Source organism: Octopus sinensis, linkage group LG26, assembly GCF_006345805.1.
Source record: "Octopus sinensis linkage group LG26, ASM634580v1, whole genome shotgun sequence".
In the NCBI taxonomy this organism is placed as follows: domain Eukaryota; kingdom Metazoa; phylum Mollusca; class Cephalopoda; order Octopoda; family Octopodidae; genus Octopus; species Octopus sinensis.
In genome coordinates, this window is record NC_043022.1 from 22,353,206 (window position 1) to 22,374,074 (window position 20,869).

General features: G+C 38.2%; 1 protein-coding gene across 3 annotated transcripts in view; it reads right to left on the reverse strand.

Annotated features, from left to right (window-relative positions):
- Positions 1–20,869, reverse strand: part of LOC115224703 — a 76,629-nt gene that overhangs the window by 25,058 nt on the left and 30,702 nt on the right. For all 3 annotated transcript variants that reach the window (XM_036513570.1, XM_036513569.1, XM_036513571.1), the window contains 6 exons: positions 18,301–19,216; positions 15,636–15,685; positions 14,045–14,171; positions 11,736–11,785; positions 6,023–6,191; positions 1,535–1,563 (listed from right to left, as the gene is read on the reverse strand). In XM_036513570.1, coding sequence (XP_036369463.1) covers positions 1,535–1,563; positions 6,023–6,191; positions 11,736–11,785; positions 14,045–14,171; positions 15,636–15,685; positions 18,301–19,216 — 1,341 coding nt within the window. The remainder of the gene's footprint in view (positions 1–1,534; positions 1,564–6,022; positions 6,192–11,735; positions 11,786–14,044; positions 14,172–15,635; positions 15,686–18,300; positions 19,217–20,869) is intronic.

Consider the following 20,869-nt stretch of genomic DNA (forward strand, 5'->3'; position numbering starts at 1 on the left):
ATCAGTTAATTATGATTTTACATGTTGCTCTCTCAGATTCACACACTTATTGCAGGAACAAAACCCTTACATTAACCTTTAGCATGCTGAAGGTGAAGTTTTCTCCCCTCTCAATGTGATACCACATGCCTGAAGCACGAACAATTATGGTGGTGCCATGAAGTAAACAAGCTTCAGGTACACTTGTTTATTCAAACAAATGTAACTGAGATGAAATATGTCATAAATAACAGTGACAAACGAATATACACCACTGGAAGTTGTTGTTGACAAACAACAGCAGTAATTTTATTCAGCTGAATACACGTCATTGATTGGTTGAAATTACCGAAATACAACTTTAACAAAAAATAACTTCCAAAATATAGAATTTTCTCAACAACGCCAAGAGTAAAAGATGTTTTATGTGACACATTCTACAAGTATACGGAGTTTGAAAGTGTTTAGTTACAAAAAATTATTTTTTTAATCTGTCGGTCAAAAGGTAAAGTATTTTCATTAAAATTTTTTAAATATTACTTATTAAAAAGCAGTAATGACATAAAACAATGAAGAAATTTTGTTTTTAAATCAAGGAAATTTATATTAATTCTCCTTTTTAATTTTATTTTAGAAATTTACATGATGGGGTTTATAAGTTTCCAATGATTCCATGAAGGAACCAATAACAGAAATCTTTTTGACTCATCTTAGAAAGCCTATTAACCCATATATACCCCTGGTTGCATTTTCACAACTCAAAACCTGCTCCTGCTTGTTTGGATATGAACTCACTGGGAACCATCTGACTGAGCATATGAAATGTTCAGTCGGTTGTCAACACTCGTAGCTAAAATTTGCATAATGTCCTCTTCCAGATTGTGAAAGCTTATCATACATTTTAGGGAACTGTTTTTTAACTTTATAAAAATTGTTTACAGCCATGTCATTTCTTATAGATTTAGTATTTTAACTCTGTCAGTAAGGTGTTTTACCACATAGTTTTGAAATATTTCGATTTTGAAATTACGGAGATGTACTTGCATAGCGAGTGACTTGATCTGAGATCGTGTGCTGGAACGAAAACAATTGCAGCGTGGAAGGTGTTTATAAGCCATTGAAGAAACACACAAAATCATTAGATTCACTTCAACATTTAAATTTAATTTAAATGCAGCACGAAGTTTTGTCTGAACAGGTCGTGGTCTCAAAGCGACGAAAATATTTTGACAAATAAATTTAAATGTTGAAGTGAATCTAACGGTTTTGTGTGTTTCTTAAATGGCTTATAAACACCTTCCACACTGTAATTGATTTTGAAATTGTTTTCAGACAAGGAAACATATATAATCATATACAAGTGCAGAGTAGGGACAAATAAATGTGATGTACTTTAACTATTTATCAAACTGTGAAGTTTTAATTGGTAGCACAAACCTAAAATAAGGCCTAGTATTATATTACAACTTCCCAAGATCTACAAGCTATAGGCTTCAACTTGCCCCTACTTATTACATAAGGCATACAGCATATGGTGGAAAGTAAAATTACTTACTGGTGGTTTTCTGATCCAGGGTGAGTAATCTATAAAGAAAAATAAAATATTTGTTATAGAACTTGGTAGAACAAGTTGTTTAATGGTTCAATATTGGTTTTGATTGGGTTAGTGTTGGCTACGACTGGACAGTGGCTGGATTACAGTTTGGTTGTAACTGGATTGTGGTAAAATTACTATTGGTTATAGCAGGATTGTGGTTGTGGGATCTTTTTGGTTTGAACGGCAGTTTTTTCTAGCGGTGTCATATGAAATTGTCACCCATAATTATGACCCTAGTATCAATCTATTGCATTTCAATCTGTTTTAGGGTTAGGGTTAGAGTTAGGGTTAGGGGTGGGGGGAAGGGTATCTTTTCTTCTTCACAAATGTAAATAAACCCAATCTGTTTCTTAAACGAGGCACATATTCATACGGCACAGAATGGTTTCACCTCAATAGACGTCATTGATTGGTTGAAATTGCAGAAATTGAAGCAAAAAAACAACAAATATCTTACAAACTATAGAATTTTTTTCAATGAAGCCAAGAGAAAATGATGTTTTATAAACACATTCTGCCAGTATACAAAGTTTAAAAGTGTTTAGTTACGTGGAAATTATTTTAAAAAACTGCCGGTCAAACCAAAAATATCCTGATTGTGTTTATATTAGAACAGCATTGCAACTGGATTAATGTTAGTTATACAAAGACTGAGATTGTGGTAGTATTAACTGATCTGTGATTGGATTATAGTTGGCTATAATTGAATTGTGATTGGATATCTATTGGTTACAAGTAAAGTGACTGGGTTAGTGTTAGTTATAAACTGGACTATGATATAGTTCCTCTTTATTTATTCAATATACAGCTGCGTGCATGCGCACATACACGCGAGTGCTGTCCAAATCTCCGACCAATCGCATACAGCTAGCTGGCATTCAATTGGCGTATCAAGTTTTGGGCATTTTGATTGGGTTTTCGATAGAAAATTCACAAAAGAGTCACTTCTATTGATTTTTTTAATGGCTTTGCGGGGTGACTGGGGAAATGTAAAGATGTGCACGACCACCCTTGGACGGTTTTGAATGACCATAGAAAGTGCGAGCCCTCTAACTGAAAAATTGTGGATTTGTATAAAGGACATGCACACAGACATTTTGCCGTTTATATATATAGATATTACTATCATTGGGTTACTACTGTGAGTTGCCTTTTAGTCAGGTGAGACAGGCTCTTTACAAAACCTCTGAGACAGGTGGGACAGAGGAAGGAGGACAGTATCCTCAAACGAGAGACTTTTCTTGAATACTTATAACAGAATGGACTTCCCTAAACACACCTAAGAATTAGATGGTGGTGTTCAACTGGGTAATGAATTATCTACCACCCACATAAGACATAGTGGAATTAGAACTTGGAATACAAAGAGCCAGAATAAATACCATCAGGGGTCTCCTCTAATGAACTAACACTTCCATCAATCCACAACTTTAAACTTTACTTATCAATCCTGTAGGAATGATATTCAAAGTTGACCTCAGTAAGATTTGAACTCAGAATGCAAAGTGCTAGAATAAACATTGCAAGGTAATTCATCCAACACACCAATGGTTCTGTAAATTTCCACCTTATTATAATATAATATAATGAAATTATTGTATACAGTGCTCAGGTGCACCACAACTTGTCAAACAGTGCATATAAAGTATATGCAGTAATGTACAAATGTCTGGAAAGTGAACAGTGTATGAGTCAGATACATGCTTGCGTGTGTATGGAGGGGAGAAAATCAGGTGTAGTGTTGGCGAATCTTAGGAAGCATGGAAGTTTTGAAGGATGCAGTGCTCCGACAACTAACAACTGATGCCGGCAGTCTGTTCCATGCTTCAGCAACTCTTAGCGTGAAAAAATGCTTCCAAAAGTCATGGGAGCTGTGCTGTTTTCTGACTTTGTAAACATGTCCACGGGTGTTAGACAGGTGGAGTTTGAAAAGGTGCTCAGAGTTATTGTTAATAAGATGGTTAATAATTTTATGGGTGTCTGCCAAGTCAGCTGCCAGATGTCAGTAATCAGATTAAGATTAAGTGGAAAATGATTACATCAGTCTCAGTTACAGATGGACAGACGTTGGGTCACACTTTGTTATAACTGAACTTGTTTAATCAAAAGCAAGACCATAATTTAAATTTTTAGCGATGTCACTTACAACAGATATTTTATGCAGAGATGATTATTTCATCATCATCATCAACAACATTTAACATCTGCTGGATCTTTTCGGTTTGAACGGCAGTTTTTAACATAATTTCTAGGTAACTAAAAAATTTTAAACTTCGTATACTGGTAGAATGTGTTTATAAAACATCTTTTTCTCTTGGCTTTATTGAGAAAATTTTATTGTTTGTAAGATATTTGTTGTTTCTTTCTTCAATTTCTACAATTTCAACCAATCAATGACGTGTATTGAGGTAAAAAACATTCTGTGCTGTATGAATATGTCCCTCGTTTAAGAAACAGATTGGGTTTATTTACATTTGTGAAGAAAAAAAGATACCCTTCCCCCCACTCCTAATCCTAACCCTAACCCTAAAACAGATTGAAATGCAATAGATCGATACTAGGGTCATAATTATGGGTGACAATTTCATATGACACCACTAGAAAAAACTGCCGGTCAAACTGAAAAGATCCCATCTGCTTTCCATGCTGTCCTGGACTGGACAGCTTGACAAGAAGTAGTAAGACCAGGGGCTACACCAGGATTCCACAGTCTGTTTTGGTTTGGTTTCTATGGCTTGATTCCCCTTCCAAATGCCAACCACTTTACAGTGTGTACTGGGTGCTTTTTATGCGGCACCAGCACCAGTGCTTTATACATGGAACTTTGATTTTAGGATCTCAATTCTGTTGTAGTAAAAAACAGCCAAATAGATATGCAGCTAATTATCATCATTGTGTATATTGTATGTGCTCAAGCCTTCTGTCAGTCATTCAAATGCTGATCTGTCTATAAGTTATAACTGGACTGTGATTGCATTAGTGTTGCTTATAACTGAACTGTGATTGGAATAGTGTTGGTTACAGCTGGTGTGATGAGTGTTTTCTTACCAATTCTTTACTTCTTTCTACTACAAGTACAAGAATTTTTACTCTAACAGACCTCAGTAATTTTTTTCTTTTTAAAGCCTGGTAATTATTCTATCGGTCCCTTTTTGCCATGTTGCTGTTACAGGAGAATCAGCAACCCAGCACTGGTTGTCAAGCGATGGGAGTGGGGGACAAATACTAAAACACACACACACATATCTATATCTAACTGGGAACTCCACCAGTTACAACAGTTGATCCAACCAAAGGAACAACCTGCTCATGAAAATAATGTACAAGTGGCTGAGCACTCCACAGACAAATATACCCATAATGTAGTTCTCAGGGAGATTCAGCATGACACAAATCCGTGCCGGTGGCACGTAAAAAGCACCAATCCGATCGTGGACATTGCCAGCCTCACCTGGCACCTGTGGCGGTGGCACGTAAAAAGTACCCACTACACTCTTGGAGTGGTTGGCGTTAGGAAGGGCATCCAGCTGTAGATACACTCCCAAATCAGGCTGGAGCCTGGTGCAGCCTTCTGGCTTCCCAGATCCCCGGTCGAACCATCCAACCCATGCTGGCAAGGAGAACAGACGTATGATGATGATGACAACTCATTTTCAGCAGCTGAGTGGACTGGAGCAATGTGAAATAAAGTGTCTTCTTCAAGGACACAATATGCTGCTGAATACCCTAACCATTAAGCCACGCACGCTCTATATCTATCTATTTATCTAACACAAACACAATCCTATTGTAATCAACAGTTATTTAATTACAGTCCAGTTATAGCCATGGCTACAACTTTGGTGTAGGTATACGAGAACACTTGATGGTCATCAACAGAATGCTTTGGATGATCATGACTAACCTGAACATTAAAGATGAGCAACAGCAACAGTGGAGGCGCAATGGCCCAGTGGTTAAGGCAGCGGACTCGCGGTCGGAGGATCGTGGTTTCAATTCCCAGACTGGGCATTGTGTGTGTTTATTGAGCGAAAAACACCTAAATCTCCATGAGGCTCTGGCAGGGGTGGGGTGGGGTGGCGACCCCTGTTGTACTCTTTCGCTCCAACTTTCTCTCACTCTTTCTTCCTGTTTCTTGTCCCCGACTTCCTAAGCAACCACTGAGCCTGGATATGCATTCATCCAGCCGTCGATGCTCTCAGTGTCGGGGGTTGACCTGCTTTCTCTTCTGCGGGTCTTACAAATAGCAAAGGACCACGTTTCGGACTTCTCCCACTACAGAGGCGCGATCTTGCGAGCTCTGGGACGAAGACTGCTTCGCTCAACAGCAACAACAACAACACTCTAGCACACACACACAATACCATTCAACTGCAGCAATAGGTAATCAAAGGAGTCTATAAAAGGAAGGTGACAAGGTGTAAAGATAAAAGTTCCATGCCATACCATAATGAGGTTCTGCAGCTTCATAGTTATCCGTATGAAAGTGTTGAGGGTTGTTATAGAAACCTTTTGAAAATGATCGAGTGTGAGAAGGATTTGTGTAAGAGCTGGTGTAAATAGATTCATAGGGTTCGGCATGTCTGTGGTCATTATGGTGGCAATGGTGGTGGTCCTGTTTGATGAAAGAGAAGGAAGTGTGAGACCTGGCAAGTATAGTTAAGCACACATGTATGTGTGTGTGTGTGTGTGTGTGTGTGTGTGTGTACGTATGTATGTATGTATAGGCGCAGGAGTGGCAGTGTGGTAAGTAGCTTGCTTACCAACCACATAGTTCTGGGTTCAGTCCCACAGAGTAGCACCTTGGGCAAGTGTCTTCCACTATAGCCTTGGGCCGACCAAAGCCTTGTGAGTGGAGTTTGTAGATGGAAATTGAAAGAAGCCCATCGTATATATGTATATATATATATATATGTATGTGTGTGTATATGTTTGTGAGTCTGTGTTTGTCCCCCCAACATCGCTTGACAACCGATGCTAGTCTGTTTACGTCCCCGTAACTTAGCGGTTCGGCAAAAGAAACCAATAGAATAAGTACTGAGGTTTCCAGCCTCCTCTGGCCCCTGTGCCGGTGGCATGTAAAAAGCACCCACAACACTCACGGAGTGGTTGGCGTTAGGAGGGGCATCCAGCTGTAGAAACATTGCCAGGTCAGACTGGAGCCTGGTGCAGCCTCCTGGCTTCCCAGACCCTGGTCGAACCGTCCAACCCATGCTAGTATGGAAAATGGATGTTAAATGATGATGATGATGATGATATATATATACATATATATTCTTTTACTTGTTTCAGTCATTTGGTTGCAGCTATACTGGAGTATCGCCTTTAGTCGAATAAATCGATTCTAGGACTTATTCTTTGTAAGCCTAGTACTTATTCTGTCAATCTCTTTTGCTAAACTGCTAAGTCACGGGGACGTAAACACACATCGGTTGTCAAGCGATGGAGTGGGGACAAATACAGATACAGACACACAAATATATACATGTATATATGATTGAATAAGTTGGAGTCAACAAGAAGGAGTACTGTTGGACATTTATTTGCAATCACTACAATTGTTTCCATGCAACATAGTTCCCCAAGCTTGCAGGTATTTGGTTATGTAACTGTTTCCCTGCATTATGAGATCTAGTTGTGTTTCTTCAGGCCACGTATAAATATTGCCTCTGTAAACTCAAATTCTCACCTTCAAGTGCATCCTACCTGTCTGTTGTGGCCTACGAGTTAGTAGTAGCCACTGAATATGTATGTAAACGTATGGGTGTGTATAAATGTGGTTATATACAAAACGATATATGTGTACATGTAAACCAACCAACTGAATTCTTAAAGGTCAGCCAAGGACAATCACAAGTGTAGTCCACCACGAGGAATAAATCAACAGTACAAAGAAATCAAATGCCAATCTCTTTCAAATGATAATCCCTTTAACAGTAGCAAAACCACCATCCCACTCCATCTATACATTCAAAGAGGTTTACCAACAGACTTTCAGCCATGACACATTTCTTGATACACTCAGTGGCTACTACTAACTTGCAGGCCACAACAGACAGATAGGATGCACCTGAGGCTGAGAATTTGAGCTTACAGAGACAATATTTATATATCGCCTGAGGAAACACTAGATTTCATAATGCAGGAAAATAGCTACATAACCAAATACCTGCAAGCCTGGAGACCTACATTGCATGGAAACAATTGTAGTGATGCAAATAAATGTCCAATCATACTCCTTCTTGTTGACTCCAACTTATTCAATTATCTATTCATATACTACAGAAGCCCAAGCACAAATCTGGCAGTACATATAATACTACTACTGGGTAAAATCTGAAGGTGGGCAGGCTTTATACTGTACTCTATTACAGGCACAAGCATGACTGTGTGGGAAAAAGCTTGCTTCCCAACCACATGACTCAGGGTTCAGTCCCACTGCATGACATCTTGGGCAAGTGTCTTTCTACTATAATCTCAGGATGACCAAAACATTGTGAGTGGATTTGGTAAATGCAAACCCCCTCGTATGTATGTATATATGCCAAAGTACCTCATTTTCATCTACCTATTACTTCACTCAACTTGAGTAATAAAGGTAGAATGAGGTATTTTTACCTCTTGGCTGAAACAGCTGTAAGTTATTTTCCAAATTTATATTCATGTTTGTTATTTTATAATAATTACTGGTTTCCTTATATATTACTATATTTTATATCTTATATGTAAAGCATAATATGTTATATGTATGCATATTATTGTAATTATCAGTTTAGTAAATAAATAAATAAGTTAACATAATATAATGTCTAAAAGTTGATGAACCACCTATTGATATATATTTGTGTGTGTATTTGTGTCTATGTTTGTCTTCCTATCACTATTTGACAACAGGTGCTGGTGTGTTTATGTCCCCCTTAACTTAGTGGTTCAACAAAAGAAACCAATAGAAAAATAAGTATTGGTGTTGATACATTCAACTAAAAATACTTCAAGGTAGTACTCCAGTATAGCCATAGTCTAATGACTGAAACAAGTAAAAGATAAAAGATGTACACACACACATACACATAGGTATATATATTGGGTCATCCCATAAATAATGCGGGGTTTTTTAATACTTTTTTTTATTTTTCAAAATTAAGGTAAACAAAGTGTTTTTTTAAATCTAAAATATACTCTCCCTCATTTTATACAATACTTTTCCATATGTCTGGTAGACTTGCAAGGTCCCTCTTCCAAAATTTACTTGTCCATAACAGAAAATACTCCTCCAGTACTGTTCTTGTATTTTTTCCATCCAAATGATTTTGAAGACTAAGAAACATATGATAATCAGATGGGGCAATGTCCGGCAAATATGGAGGTGGGGCATCATTTCCCATTCAAACTGCTCCAACCTTTGGACTGAGGCCAAGCATTATTCTGATGGACGGACACCTTTCGTCTTGAAACCAAAGATGGCCGTTTTTCTTCTAGCACTGACTTGAATGACTGGTTGAATGACCAAATCCAAGTTTCTCTGCTAGTTCCTCAACGGTTACAATGGGATCTTGTTCCACCAGGGTTTGTTGGACTTCCTCATTGAGCTCTACAGGTCTTCCAGGATGAGGTTGTCTTCTAGGCTCTAGTTTCTGGCTCGAAATTTCTAGAACTACCGTTGACACTGGCTTACACTTGTCTGATCCCCATATACTGCATAAATATTCTTCACATTTTCCATTGTATTGTTGCCTTTATTGAACTAATAAAGTAAAATATGCCAAATATGCTCCTTTGTCACTTCCATTATAGCTTTGAAAAGACAACTGTTAAAATCGAACTGCACTCTTTAAAACTTGCACTAAGAATAAGTACAAGGTAAAATTATTACCTGCTTTTATAGCAAATTGATGCAGGTAGTTTATCCCATGCCCCTCTGACTATTTAGTTCATGCAACTGAAAAAACCAAATTATTTATGGGATGACCCAATATATAAATATGTGTTTATATATATATATATATATATATATATATATACAAATATGTGTTTATATATATATATTATATATATATATATATAATATATATATATAATATATATATATACATATACATACATATACACACACATATACATACACACAAATATAAATATGCATACATACATATAAATGCATACAAAAAAAATGTTAGATACACAAAGTATTAAAATATTAACAAATTAAGATACAACCAATTCTCACTTAAATTATGCTCATTACCTCTAAATAGCTAACACACATACTAATTAACCTGGCACTGATTAACCTTTATAAACTGTAAATCTACAATCTTATCTCACAAACAACGTTATTATTACAAAGTGTGTCACACAAACAATTAACCTGGAAACTGTTAAACCAGATGTACCTATGAGTTGTCCTACAGATTTTTAGCCTGGAAATTCTTATCTTACAGTGTGGTAAATCAGCTCTTCCAAAAGTTTTTTTTTTTTAAATCTTTTACTACCACTATGACCCGGTGTTGCCAGGTCATAGTGCTAGTGCATGCATATACAGCTGCGTGTGTGCGCACATACACAATCTAGTACTGTCCAAATCTCCGACCAATCACATACAGCTAGCTGGCATTCAATTGGCGTATCAAGTTTCGGGCATTTTGATTGGGTTTTGGATAGAAAATTCACAAAAAAGTCACTTCTATTGATTTTTGAATGGCTTTGGGGGGGTTACTGGGGAAATGTAAAGATGTGCACGACCACCCTTGGACGGTTTTGAATGACCATAGAAAGTGTGAGCCCTCTAACTGAAAAATTGTGGATTGTATAAAGGACACACACAGAGACATTTTGCTGTTTATATATAGAGAGATTTGTTTCAGTCATTAGACCGTGGCTGTGCTGGGGCACTGCCTTGAAGGATTTTCAGACGAATGAATTGACACCAGAACTTATTTTTTCAAGTCTGGTACTCACTCAATCTATTGGTTTCTTTTTGCTAAACCACTATGTTACAGGGATGTAAACACACCAATGTCAGTTGTCAAGTGGTGGAGGGAGACAAACACAAAGACACACATACATACACACATGCGAGCGTGCACACACACACACACACATGACAGGTTTCTTTCAGTTTCCATCTACCAAATCCACTCACAAGGATTTGGTTAGCCAAACCTATAGGAGACACTTAACCAAGGTGCCATGCAGTGGGACTGAACCTGGAATCATATGGTTCAGAAGTAAGCTTCTTACCACGCAGCTATGCTTGCACCTATATACATACACACACACACATGCACACAGAAGGCTTCTTTCAGTTTCTGTCTACCAAGTCTACTCACAATGCTTTGGTTGGCCCAATGCTTTGGTTGCCCAAGGTGCCACACAGTGTGACTGGACCTGGAACCATGTAGATGGGAAGCAAGCTTCTTATCACACAACCACAACTGTGCCTAGTCATTGGCTCTCCCAACACAGACTATTACCTTACAAACTTTTATCCCACAAACTGCAATCTGATTAAGTGTTAGCCCATAAATTATTACTGAGTAAACTGCTATCAATATAACTGTTAATCCATAATTTGCTATTGTCCATAACTTACTTCTTTACTACCCACAAGGGGTTAAACACAGAGAGGACAAACAAGGACAGACAAATGGATTAAGTCGATTATATCGACCCCAGTGTGTAACTGGTACTAAATTTATCGACCCTGAAAGGATGAAAGGCAAAGTCGATCTCGGCGGAATTTGAACTCAGAACGTAATGGCAGACAAAATACCTATTTCTTTACTACCCACAAGGGGCTAAACACAGAGAGGACAAACAAGGACAGACAAATGGATTAAGTTGATTATATTGACCCCAATGCATAACTGGTACTTAATTTATCGACCCCGAAAGGATGAAAGGCAAAGTCGACCTCGGTGGAATTTGAACTCAGAATGTAACGGCTATTGTCCATAACTGCAAACCTACAAACTGCTAGCCTACAAATTGTGGACAAACTGCTCACACAGATTGTTATCCCCCTAATTCCTATTCAAAATACTAGCTCATAAACCGTTATCCCACAAACCACTATCAGATAAGTGATTAGCCCAAAAATTGTTGTTACCCAATAGTTTATAAATTTTAGTAAAAACGGGCAAAGAATTCATACACTTACCTTCTGATGCCTCGATGGAATTTTATCATACATGTCATCAATCATATAAACTGTAACAACAGAGAAACAGTCACTTATATTCATTAGTGTGACTAATTAGTAATTGGAGAATTCTTTTATCTATATAGGGAAGATAAAGTAGCTAGGTAAATAGGGTATATGAGGTTACATGCTAACAGTTAGCTAATGATCCTTAAATGTAAAGTATAGCTGTCTAGATGTAAGATTTTCTGTTTTACCATACCATCTATATCTAGAGCTGAAATAATTTTCTGGCCTTAAATACTGATTTCAATTCAGGTCTTCATATTTGATTCCATATTTACTATTTATACTTATAGGTAATGGAGGCTAATACAAATCGGTCCTTTGCTTTCTGAGACTAAATGTATAGTAGGACTGAACTCAGAACCATGTGGTTGGGAAACAAACTACTTACCACATTGCTACTCTTGTGCCTAGAGAAAATTCAAAGGGCTATTACCTCTGTTGGCAACAAAAGATCTCTCTCATAGTGAATAGCAGATTGTATGAACAGTATGAACTCGAAAGAGTCCAGAAGCTGGCTACCCGCATGGTTCTTGGTCTCAAGCATTTGTCTTATGAAGAAAGGCTGAAGACGCTTGACCTTTATTCTCTAGAAAAATGATGACGCCGTAGTGATCTCATTCTCGCCCACAACATCATAAGCGGAAAGTGTAACCTCTTGAAAGAGCTGTTCTTCACTCCTGCTCCAGAGCGTCGGCTGCGGGGACACTCCGAAAAGCTCTATCTGCGACGATTTCATCTCAATCGAAAGAGAGGGGCTTTCTCCGTCCGGGTTGCGGATCCGTGGAGTAAGCTGCCGGACGAGATAGTGAAGATGCCGATGACCGCTCGGTTCAAAGACTCTCTTGACCAGAAATGGCCAGAACTCTTTACATGAACATCCTCCCTGTACATAACTTCATGTCCCCCTACATGGCCTTGCTTTTTGCTTTTTGAGCCAAAAAATTAACTTAACTTAAGTAATATTACATGGTAGTGAGATGTGGGCTCTGAATGTAGAGCACATACAAAGATTCTTATGCTCTGAAAGATGTACAATGTCAGTGTGCATGGACAAAGTGCAAATATGTTGACAGAAAAATTAAGCATAAGAGGAATCTAATGAAGCATGAAAGAGAGAAGACTGCGTTGATTTGGTTGTGATGACAAAGGACTGAGATGGTTGGCAACTTGCTGTGCACACTTGCTTATGCTTGTATGTGTTGAGCCCTACACCCAATTTACCCATGTCAAGCATTCCTCCATCATGGAGGAATGTGTGGACAAGGCACTTCATATTTTTTCTCAGTCAAGTTATTGTATAGGTGCTCATTCTCCAGGAGACACCAGCACAACTTATCTCATTCGCCAGTTATCTCCATAGTCCTATACACTATACTCTCCACTCTGTGATAGTTTTTAACTGTTATCCTTTCATCATCATCATCATCATTGTTTAACGTCCGTTTTCCATCCTAGCATGGGTTGGATGGTTTGACCGGGATCTGGGAAGCCAGAAGGCTGCACCAGGCCCAGTCTGATCTGGCAGTGTTTCTACAGCTGGATGCTCTTCCTAACGCCAACCATTCCATGAGTGTAGTGGGTGCTTTTTATGTGCCAGGCGAGGCTGGTAACAGCCACGATCGGATTGGTGCTTTTTACATGCCACCGGCATGGAAGCCAGTCAAAGCGGTGCTGGCATCGGCCACGTTCAGATGGTGCTTTGTACGTGCCACAGGCACAGAAGCCATTCAAGGCGGCACTGGCATTGGCCACATTCGGATGGTGCTTTTTACGTGCCACCAGCACAGGGATCACAACTACAATTTCCATTGATTTTTGATGTTGATGTTTACACAGAGTATTACCATAATCACATCCAACCCCTTGGTGTCATGTCCTATGGGGTGTAGCAGTATCAGAGTGCAAATCACAACAAAGCTGACACAGACACACATACAAACACACATCTCTTCTATGCTTTTACTTCTTTCAGTCCTTGCACTGAGTTGTAATTAAAACCTGAAGGCTTTTTAGTCAATCGTATTAACCTGAGTATTTAGTTTTTTTTTAAAGTAAGTAAAGTCTTGTATTTATTCTATTAGTCTCCTATTGCTGAACTGCTAAGTTATAGACACAAATGGAAGATCCTTCATCAAGTGTTTTATCATCACCACCACCACGACTATAATCATCACACCACCATCAACATCATTGCAACCAACACCACCACCATTTATGTGTTGTTGTAGCTAAAGGTGGGTTAATCAAATCAGATTTACCTGTGTCATTGAAATGTACTCCTCGTGATTTGTTCTTCGGCGTATGTCTTGTCAGGGACAAAGTTCTTCGCCTGTCTTTCTCATTTAACCAGTCTGTCTCTTGGTATTCATCAGAGTCTGAAAACACCTGAAAAACAACAGGGGAGTGCAGAATCACATTTCTGATTTATACAGATCAATTTTTGCAAACATACATACATAAATACATACTGTTGTAGGGAATTAGTAATAATGGTACAACCCTCCCACATTCATGCTGACACCCCTGCTTTATCAAAAGTGTAAAAATGGGATTTCGAAGGGGAAGGGAGAGTCTTGAAGATGACCCAAGATTTGGACATCCTGAAACTGCCATCACTGAGGAAAACATTTTATGCTGATGGATGACAAGTGATTAACTAGCTCTATCTGCGATGATTTCATCTCAATCAAAGGAGAGGGGCTTTCTCCGTCCGGGTTGCGGATCCGTGGAATAAGCTGCCAGACGAGATAGTGAAGATGCCGAAGACCGCTCAGTTCAAAGTCTCTCTTGACCAGAAATGGCCTGAACTCTTTGCATGAACACCCTCCCTGTACATAACTCCATGTCCCCCTACATGGCCTTGCTTTTTGCTTTTTGAGCCAAAAAAATTAACTTAACTTAACTTAACTATAAATCAAATAGTCAATGCTATTAGCATATTCTGTGAGAGAGTTGAGAATATTCTGCACAATGTATTTGGCATGGCAAAGGCTTCTGCTTGGTGGGTGCCACGTTTTCTAACACCTGATCAAAAGTGCACCAGGCTGATCACATTATGGGAAAATCTGACATTGTTTGAGGTATATCCAGCTGGTTTCCTTGAACATTTCCTAACCCAGGATAGTGTTGGCTTGATCACTTAGAGCCAGAGACAGAGACAATCCATGCAGTGAAAACACCCCGCAAGCCAAGGTTGTTTCATCCCCTGGGAAGGCAATGGTCTCAGTTTTCTGGATGCAAAAAGCATTGTGGTTGTACAAAGTCAACATAATGTGACAGTCCCGTAGAGGGAATTACACCACCGCTATATAGCCCTAGGAAGCATTGACACTTCCTGTCGGCTTTGACACATTTCCTGTGTCCTTATATTTGCTGGTGGGGGTGCTTGCCTCCCCTTTGCAAATATAAGGACACAGGAATGTGTCAAAGCCGACAGGAAGTGTCAATGCTTCCTAGGGCTATATAGCGGTGGTGTAATTCCCTCTACGGGACTTTCACGTTATGTTGACAGTATACAACCACTCTATCGCTCCACCACTGCTCATGTCTCTTTGAGACATTTAGAAATTCAATATTTCTAAAAAGCATTGTGTTTATTGACTATCTTTATACCATCAATGGAAAGTACAGTGCCAACTTGCTGATGCAATTATGAAATTATGAAAGACTATTATGCAATTATGAAAGACTATCAAGACCAAACACCTAGGCAAACTGTTTCAGTGTACTAATAATTCTACCAACTTGCCGATTTTTATAATAATAATAATAATAATAATAATAATAATAATATAATAATAATAATAATAATTATAATTATAATAATAATAATAAAAATAATAGTGATACCTGACTGTTCAAAGTATGACCACCTTTCATCAACATCCCTGGAAATTGACCTAAAGGTAGAATATAAAGCATTCACAGTTGATGGAAAACAACTACAATAACAACAGCAACAACAATAATAATCCTTTCTATTAAAGGCACAAAGCTTGAAATTTGCAGGGAGGGGATTAGTCAATTGCATTGACCCCAGTGTTTGACTGGTACTTAATTCATCAATCCCAAAACGATGAAAGGCAAAGTCGATCTCGGCTGAATTTGGAGTCAGAACGTGGCAACAATAATAATAATCAGATTTATTTTGTAAGTTAATGACATCAACATTTAATGTTTATTCAATGCGACCAAAACATCAATGCTGCTATTTATTTTCTGATTTTGAAGCAAGAAATAATAATAATAATAACTAACTGGACCCATAAAAACTTCACAGAAAATATAGAAAAATGTAAGCGTCTGTAAATTGTGTGCTGGTGCCATGAGAAATGTTTCTGTATCGTGACACTTACAGAATATAGAAAGAAGCGTGAAACTAATAACTAAATAATCCAACCAAAATATTTCATTTACCCAAAGTCTACAGAATTACTATTTAGCCTTAAAATACATTGTACATATTAAAATAACCTTCTTGGTTTAGTAGTACAGAATGTTCTTCTGGTATTCTTTTATTTGTTTCAGTCATTTGATGGTGGCCATGCTAGAGCACCACGCTTTAGTCGAAGAAATCAACCCCTGGACTTATTCCCTGTAAGCCTGGTGCTTATTCTACCAGTCTCTTTTGCCAAACAGCTAAGTTAAGGGAATGAAATCACACCAACATCGGTTATCAAGCAATGGTGGTGGGGGACAAACACAGTCACAAACACACACATAAATATATACACATACATACATATATATATATACGTATATATATACATATATATAAATATTTATATTATATTAAATTAGAGATAAAACCACTATTAGGCAAATCAAACAGTGGAAATCATAAACCAATACATAGAAATAAAATTAATTAAAAAATATATAAAAAATATAAATTTTATATTTTTTATATATTTTTTATATATTTTTAAATTAATTTTATTTCTATGTATTGGCTTATGATTTCACTGTTTGATTTGCCTAATAGTGGTTTTATCTCTAATTTAATATAATATATATCTATACTATAAAATTAGATTTAATCCTAAATCTAATTTTTCCCTGTAAGTTTGGATTTACTCCCTAATATTATTATTATTATATTATTATATATATATATATATATATATATAATATATATATATATATATATATATATAATATATATATATATATTTATATATGACGGGCTACTTTCAGTTTCCATCTACAAAATTCACTAAAGAGGCTTTGGCTGACCCGAGGCTTTAGTAGAAGACACTCTTTAAAGTATAGAGTTGAATCTCATGTAGCCACCTGTTGGCAACTTTTCTCCCCTACCCATTTAGTAGGGGGCATTACCCATTTTTCTGAGCTCTTTTCACAACTATACCCCGTTCAAAATTTGCTTTAGTTTTTGTATGAAAGAAAAAAATTAAAGGAGTTGTGGGGCTTGTAGTTTGTAGAGAAGATGTTGCTCCTATAACAGGGAGAACAGAAGAGAGAGTGGGCGATGTTTCTGGACAAGAGACGAGGGGAGGTAAGTAAGGTAAGAGTAACAGATTTATAGCCATGAAGTGTGGGAGTGGAGAATATTATTGTAATCATCATGAGTTACAGCTGGAACATCTCAGCTCATAGATTTACTGAATCAGGACCGACTTGGGACTAAACAAGGAAGAATATATTAGATAATGTAGTCCAACATATACTAAGTCCAAGTAAAAGGTAAGAGGGTTATTATATATCTGTTGGATCAGGGCTGAGCTAGGTGTAAACAAGATCCACATAAAATAATGTAGTCCAAGATACACTTGTCTGAATAAAAAATGGAATGTCATACATTTGCTGAATCAGGATTGATACGGGGCTAAACGAAAAGGACACATAAGATACACTATGCCAGAATAAAAGACAGGATGGTCAGCACTGGAACATCCCTGATCATACATCTGCTGGATTAGAACTAACATGGGTTTAATCATCAACAAGAAGGAAGGACATATTAGGTAATGTAGTCCCAGACACACTAAGTCTGAATAAAAGGACTGACATGGGTCTAAATAACAAGCTTTTTCAGACTCTCTTTTCTCTTTACTCTTTTACTTGTTTCAGTCATTTGACTGTGGCCATGCTGGAGCACCGCCTTTAGTGAAATCATATCAACCCCAGGACTTATTCTTTGTAAACCTAGTACTTATTCTATCGGTCTCTTTTGCCGAACCGCTAAGTTACCGGGACGTAAACACACCAGCATCGCTTGTCAAGCGATGTTGAGGGGGCGGGCAAACACAGACATACAAATTCACACACACACACACACATATATATATATATATACATATATATGACGGGCTTCTTTCAGTTTCCGTCTACCAAATCCACTCACAAGGCTTTGGTTGGCCTGAGGCTATAGTAGAAAACACTTGCCCAAGGTGCCATGCAGTGGGACTGAACCCGGAACCATGTGGTTGGTAAGCAAGCAACTTACCACACAGCCACTCCTACTATAACAGGTAATGGTACAAAATACACTTACAATTGTTGCTGCCGTCATATATTTTAGAGATGTCGTTAGTGCTTCGGCTCTTTATGTGTCGTCTCAGGTTCATCTCACTGTTCTGTTTGCGTACTTCATTGCTGCCACCTCTTACGAAAATCTTCTCCTTGTTTCTTTCCTTACCATGTGAGAGACGTTTGTTGACAAAAGAGTTTGGAGAGTAAACATTGTTATACAACTGGTCTCTTTTCCTAAACAGAATCTCTTCGTCAGGGTCGTCTGAATATCCCCAATCTACAGGCAAAGTGTCGTCATGGCTCTGGAAACTGAAGGTATTAAATATTTGATCGGTTGCGTCCATGTCCGAACTGTTATGCTGCCATACTGTATTAGGGTACACATCATTCTGCTGGCTTTTCTTTCTGGCATCACCTTGCAGCTTCCCACCCCCCAAAATATTAAGTTGCTCTCTTTTGATGGCTCTCTGCTGCTGCCTGCTGCTGCTCCTAAACACATCCTGTTCACTGCCCTTCTCTGATACATCTTTTTTCCGCTTCTTCTTACCATACGCATCATACGGCTTCTCACTTGGCCACAACAACCCCGGCTGTCTTTGGACAGTCCAACCACACGGCTTCATTGCACTTTCCTTTCCGTTCTGCTTCGACATATACCAAGAGGCATGCGGGCCTCTTCTCGCTCTAGCAGTACCCTGCTCTAAATATTGTTCCTCTACTTCTTCCACATCTCCCTCCTCATCTCCTTCCTCCTCCTCCTCTTCATCCTCCTCCTCCTCCTCATCATCTTCTTCCTTATTTCCACTCACAAATAAGCGACTCTTTTTTCTGCTAGCATTCTGTTGTCTCTTTGTTCCATCAATAATCTTTTTTGCTCTTCTTTGTCCAGCATCCCGTTGTCTGGCATTTACACGTTCTTTTACATTCTCATCAGTTTCCTACAATGAGTACGTTAACAGAATATTAGATTAAGAGAATACTATGTTAACAGAATACTGAAATCGCAGCAATCTATAAACATAACAGCAAACAATGTCAAAATCAACCACACGTGATGTTTACACTTAATAGCTACATAGATAGAGTGGTTGGCGTTAGGAAGGGCATCCAGCTGTAGAAACTCTGCCAGATCAGATTGGAGTCTGGTGCAGCCATCTGGTTCGCCAGACCTCAGTCAAATCGTCCAACCCATGCTAGCATGGAAAGCGGACGTTAAACGATGATGATGATGATAGATATTATTGACAAGATATATTTGCACTGAATGACTACACACATCGTGTTAACATTGAATGGCTACAACACAGCGTATTTACACTTGATAACTTCGCACTGTGTACACATTGCATACTTGTGTGTGCATTGATGAGAGTTGGCAACAGGAAGGGCATCCAGCCATAGAAAATCCTACTTCAACATATTCCATCTGACCCTTGCAAACATGATAAAAGGGATAATGGTAGTATTTGCACTACTAACTACACACTGTTTTTACATTTAATAAATACACACTAATATCTATACATCATGTTCTCACATAAATAACCAAACCATGTGTTCACAATTAATAACCACACACTCCTTTTGTGACTGTATAATTAAAATCTATACACCATGTCTATCAATCCAGGAAACATCTACACGTATTTTGTCTATATATCCAGTGAACATCTACATACTCTCTGTTTGTCTACCTACCTAGTCAACATCTGTATACTGTGTATATCTATCCAGTCAGCATCTACATACTACATCTATCTATATATGTATCACGTCAGCATCTATAAACTGTGTCTGTCTAATAAAAACCTACAAAGTATGTCTATCAGTTTCTCTATACACTCATCATCTACACTCTCTCTCTTTTACTCTTTTACTTGTTTCAGTCATTTGACTGCGGCCATGCTGAAGCACCGCCTTTAATCGAGCAACTCGACCCCGGGACTTATTCTTTTGTAAGCCCAGTACTTATTCTATCGGTCTCTTTTGCTGAACCGCTAAGTAACGGGGACATAAACACACCAGCATCGGTTGTCAAGCAATGCTAGGGGGACAAACACAGACACACACATATATATATACATATATACGACGGGCTTCTTTCAGTTTCCGTCTACCAAATCCACTCACAAGGCTTTGGTCGGACCGAGGCTATAGTAGAAGACACTTGCCCAAGGTGCCACGCAGTGGGACTGAAAACAAGCTACTTACCACACAGCCACTCTTGTGTTTGTCTACATAATAAGTCAACATCTACACATTGTCTTTCTGTCCGTTTGTCCAGTCAACAATTTACACACTGTCTGTCTAGTTAAAAGCACATTAGACACTGTCTATCTAGTTAACCAATGTAGGGAGCAGATTTAATCAGTACGTAGATATTTTGAAAATATCTCACAGAGTGACGATTGTGTTCTGCATAGTTACAGGCAAGGCATAGCACCCATTCAGTCACCTTGCCAGGGATGCAGCAAAATCATGGGACTGGAGCATGGCGGATTGTGAAGCGGTAGCAAAAGAGCTCAACTGAGTCAATGGTATTTCATATATTGATGCTGAGCAAATGAATCCTAGAAAATCAATAGTCAGGA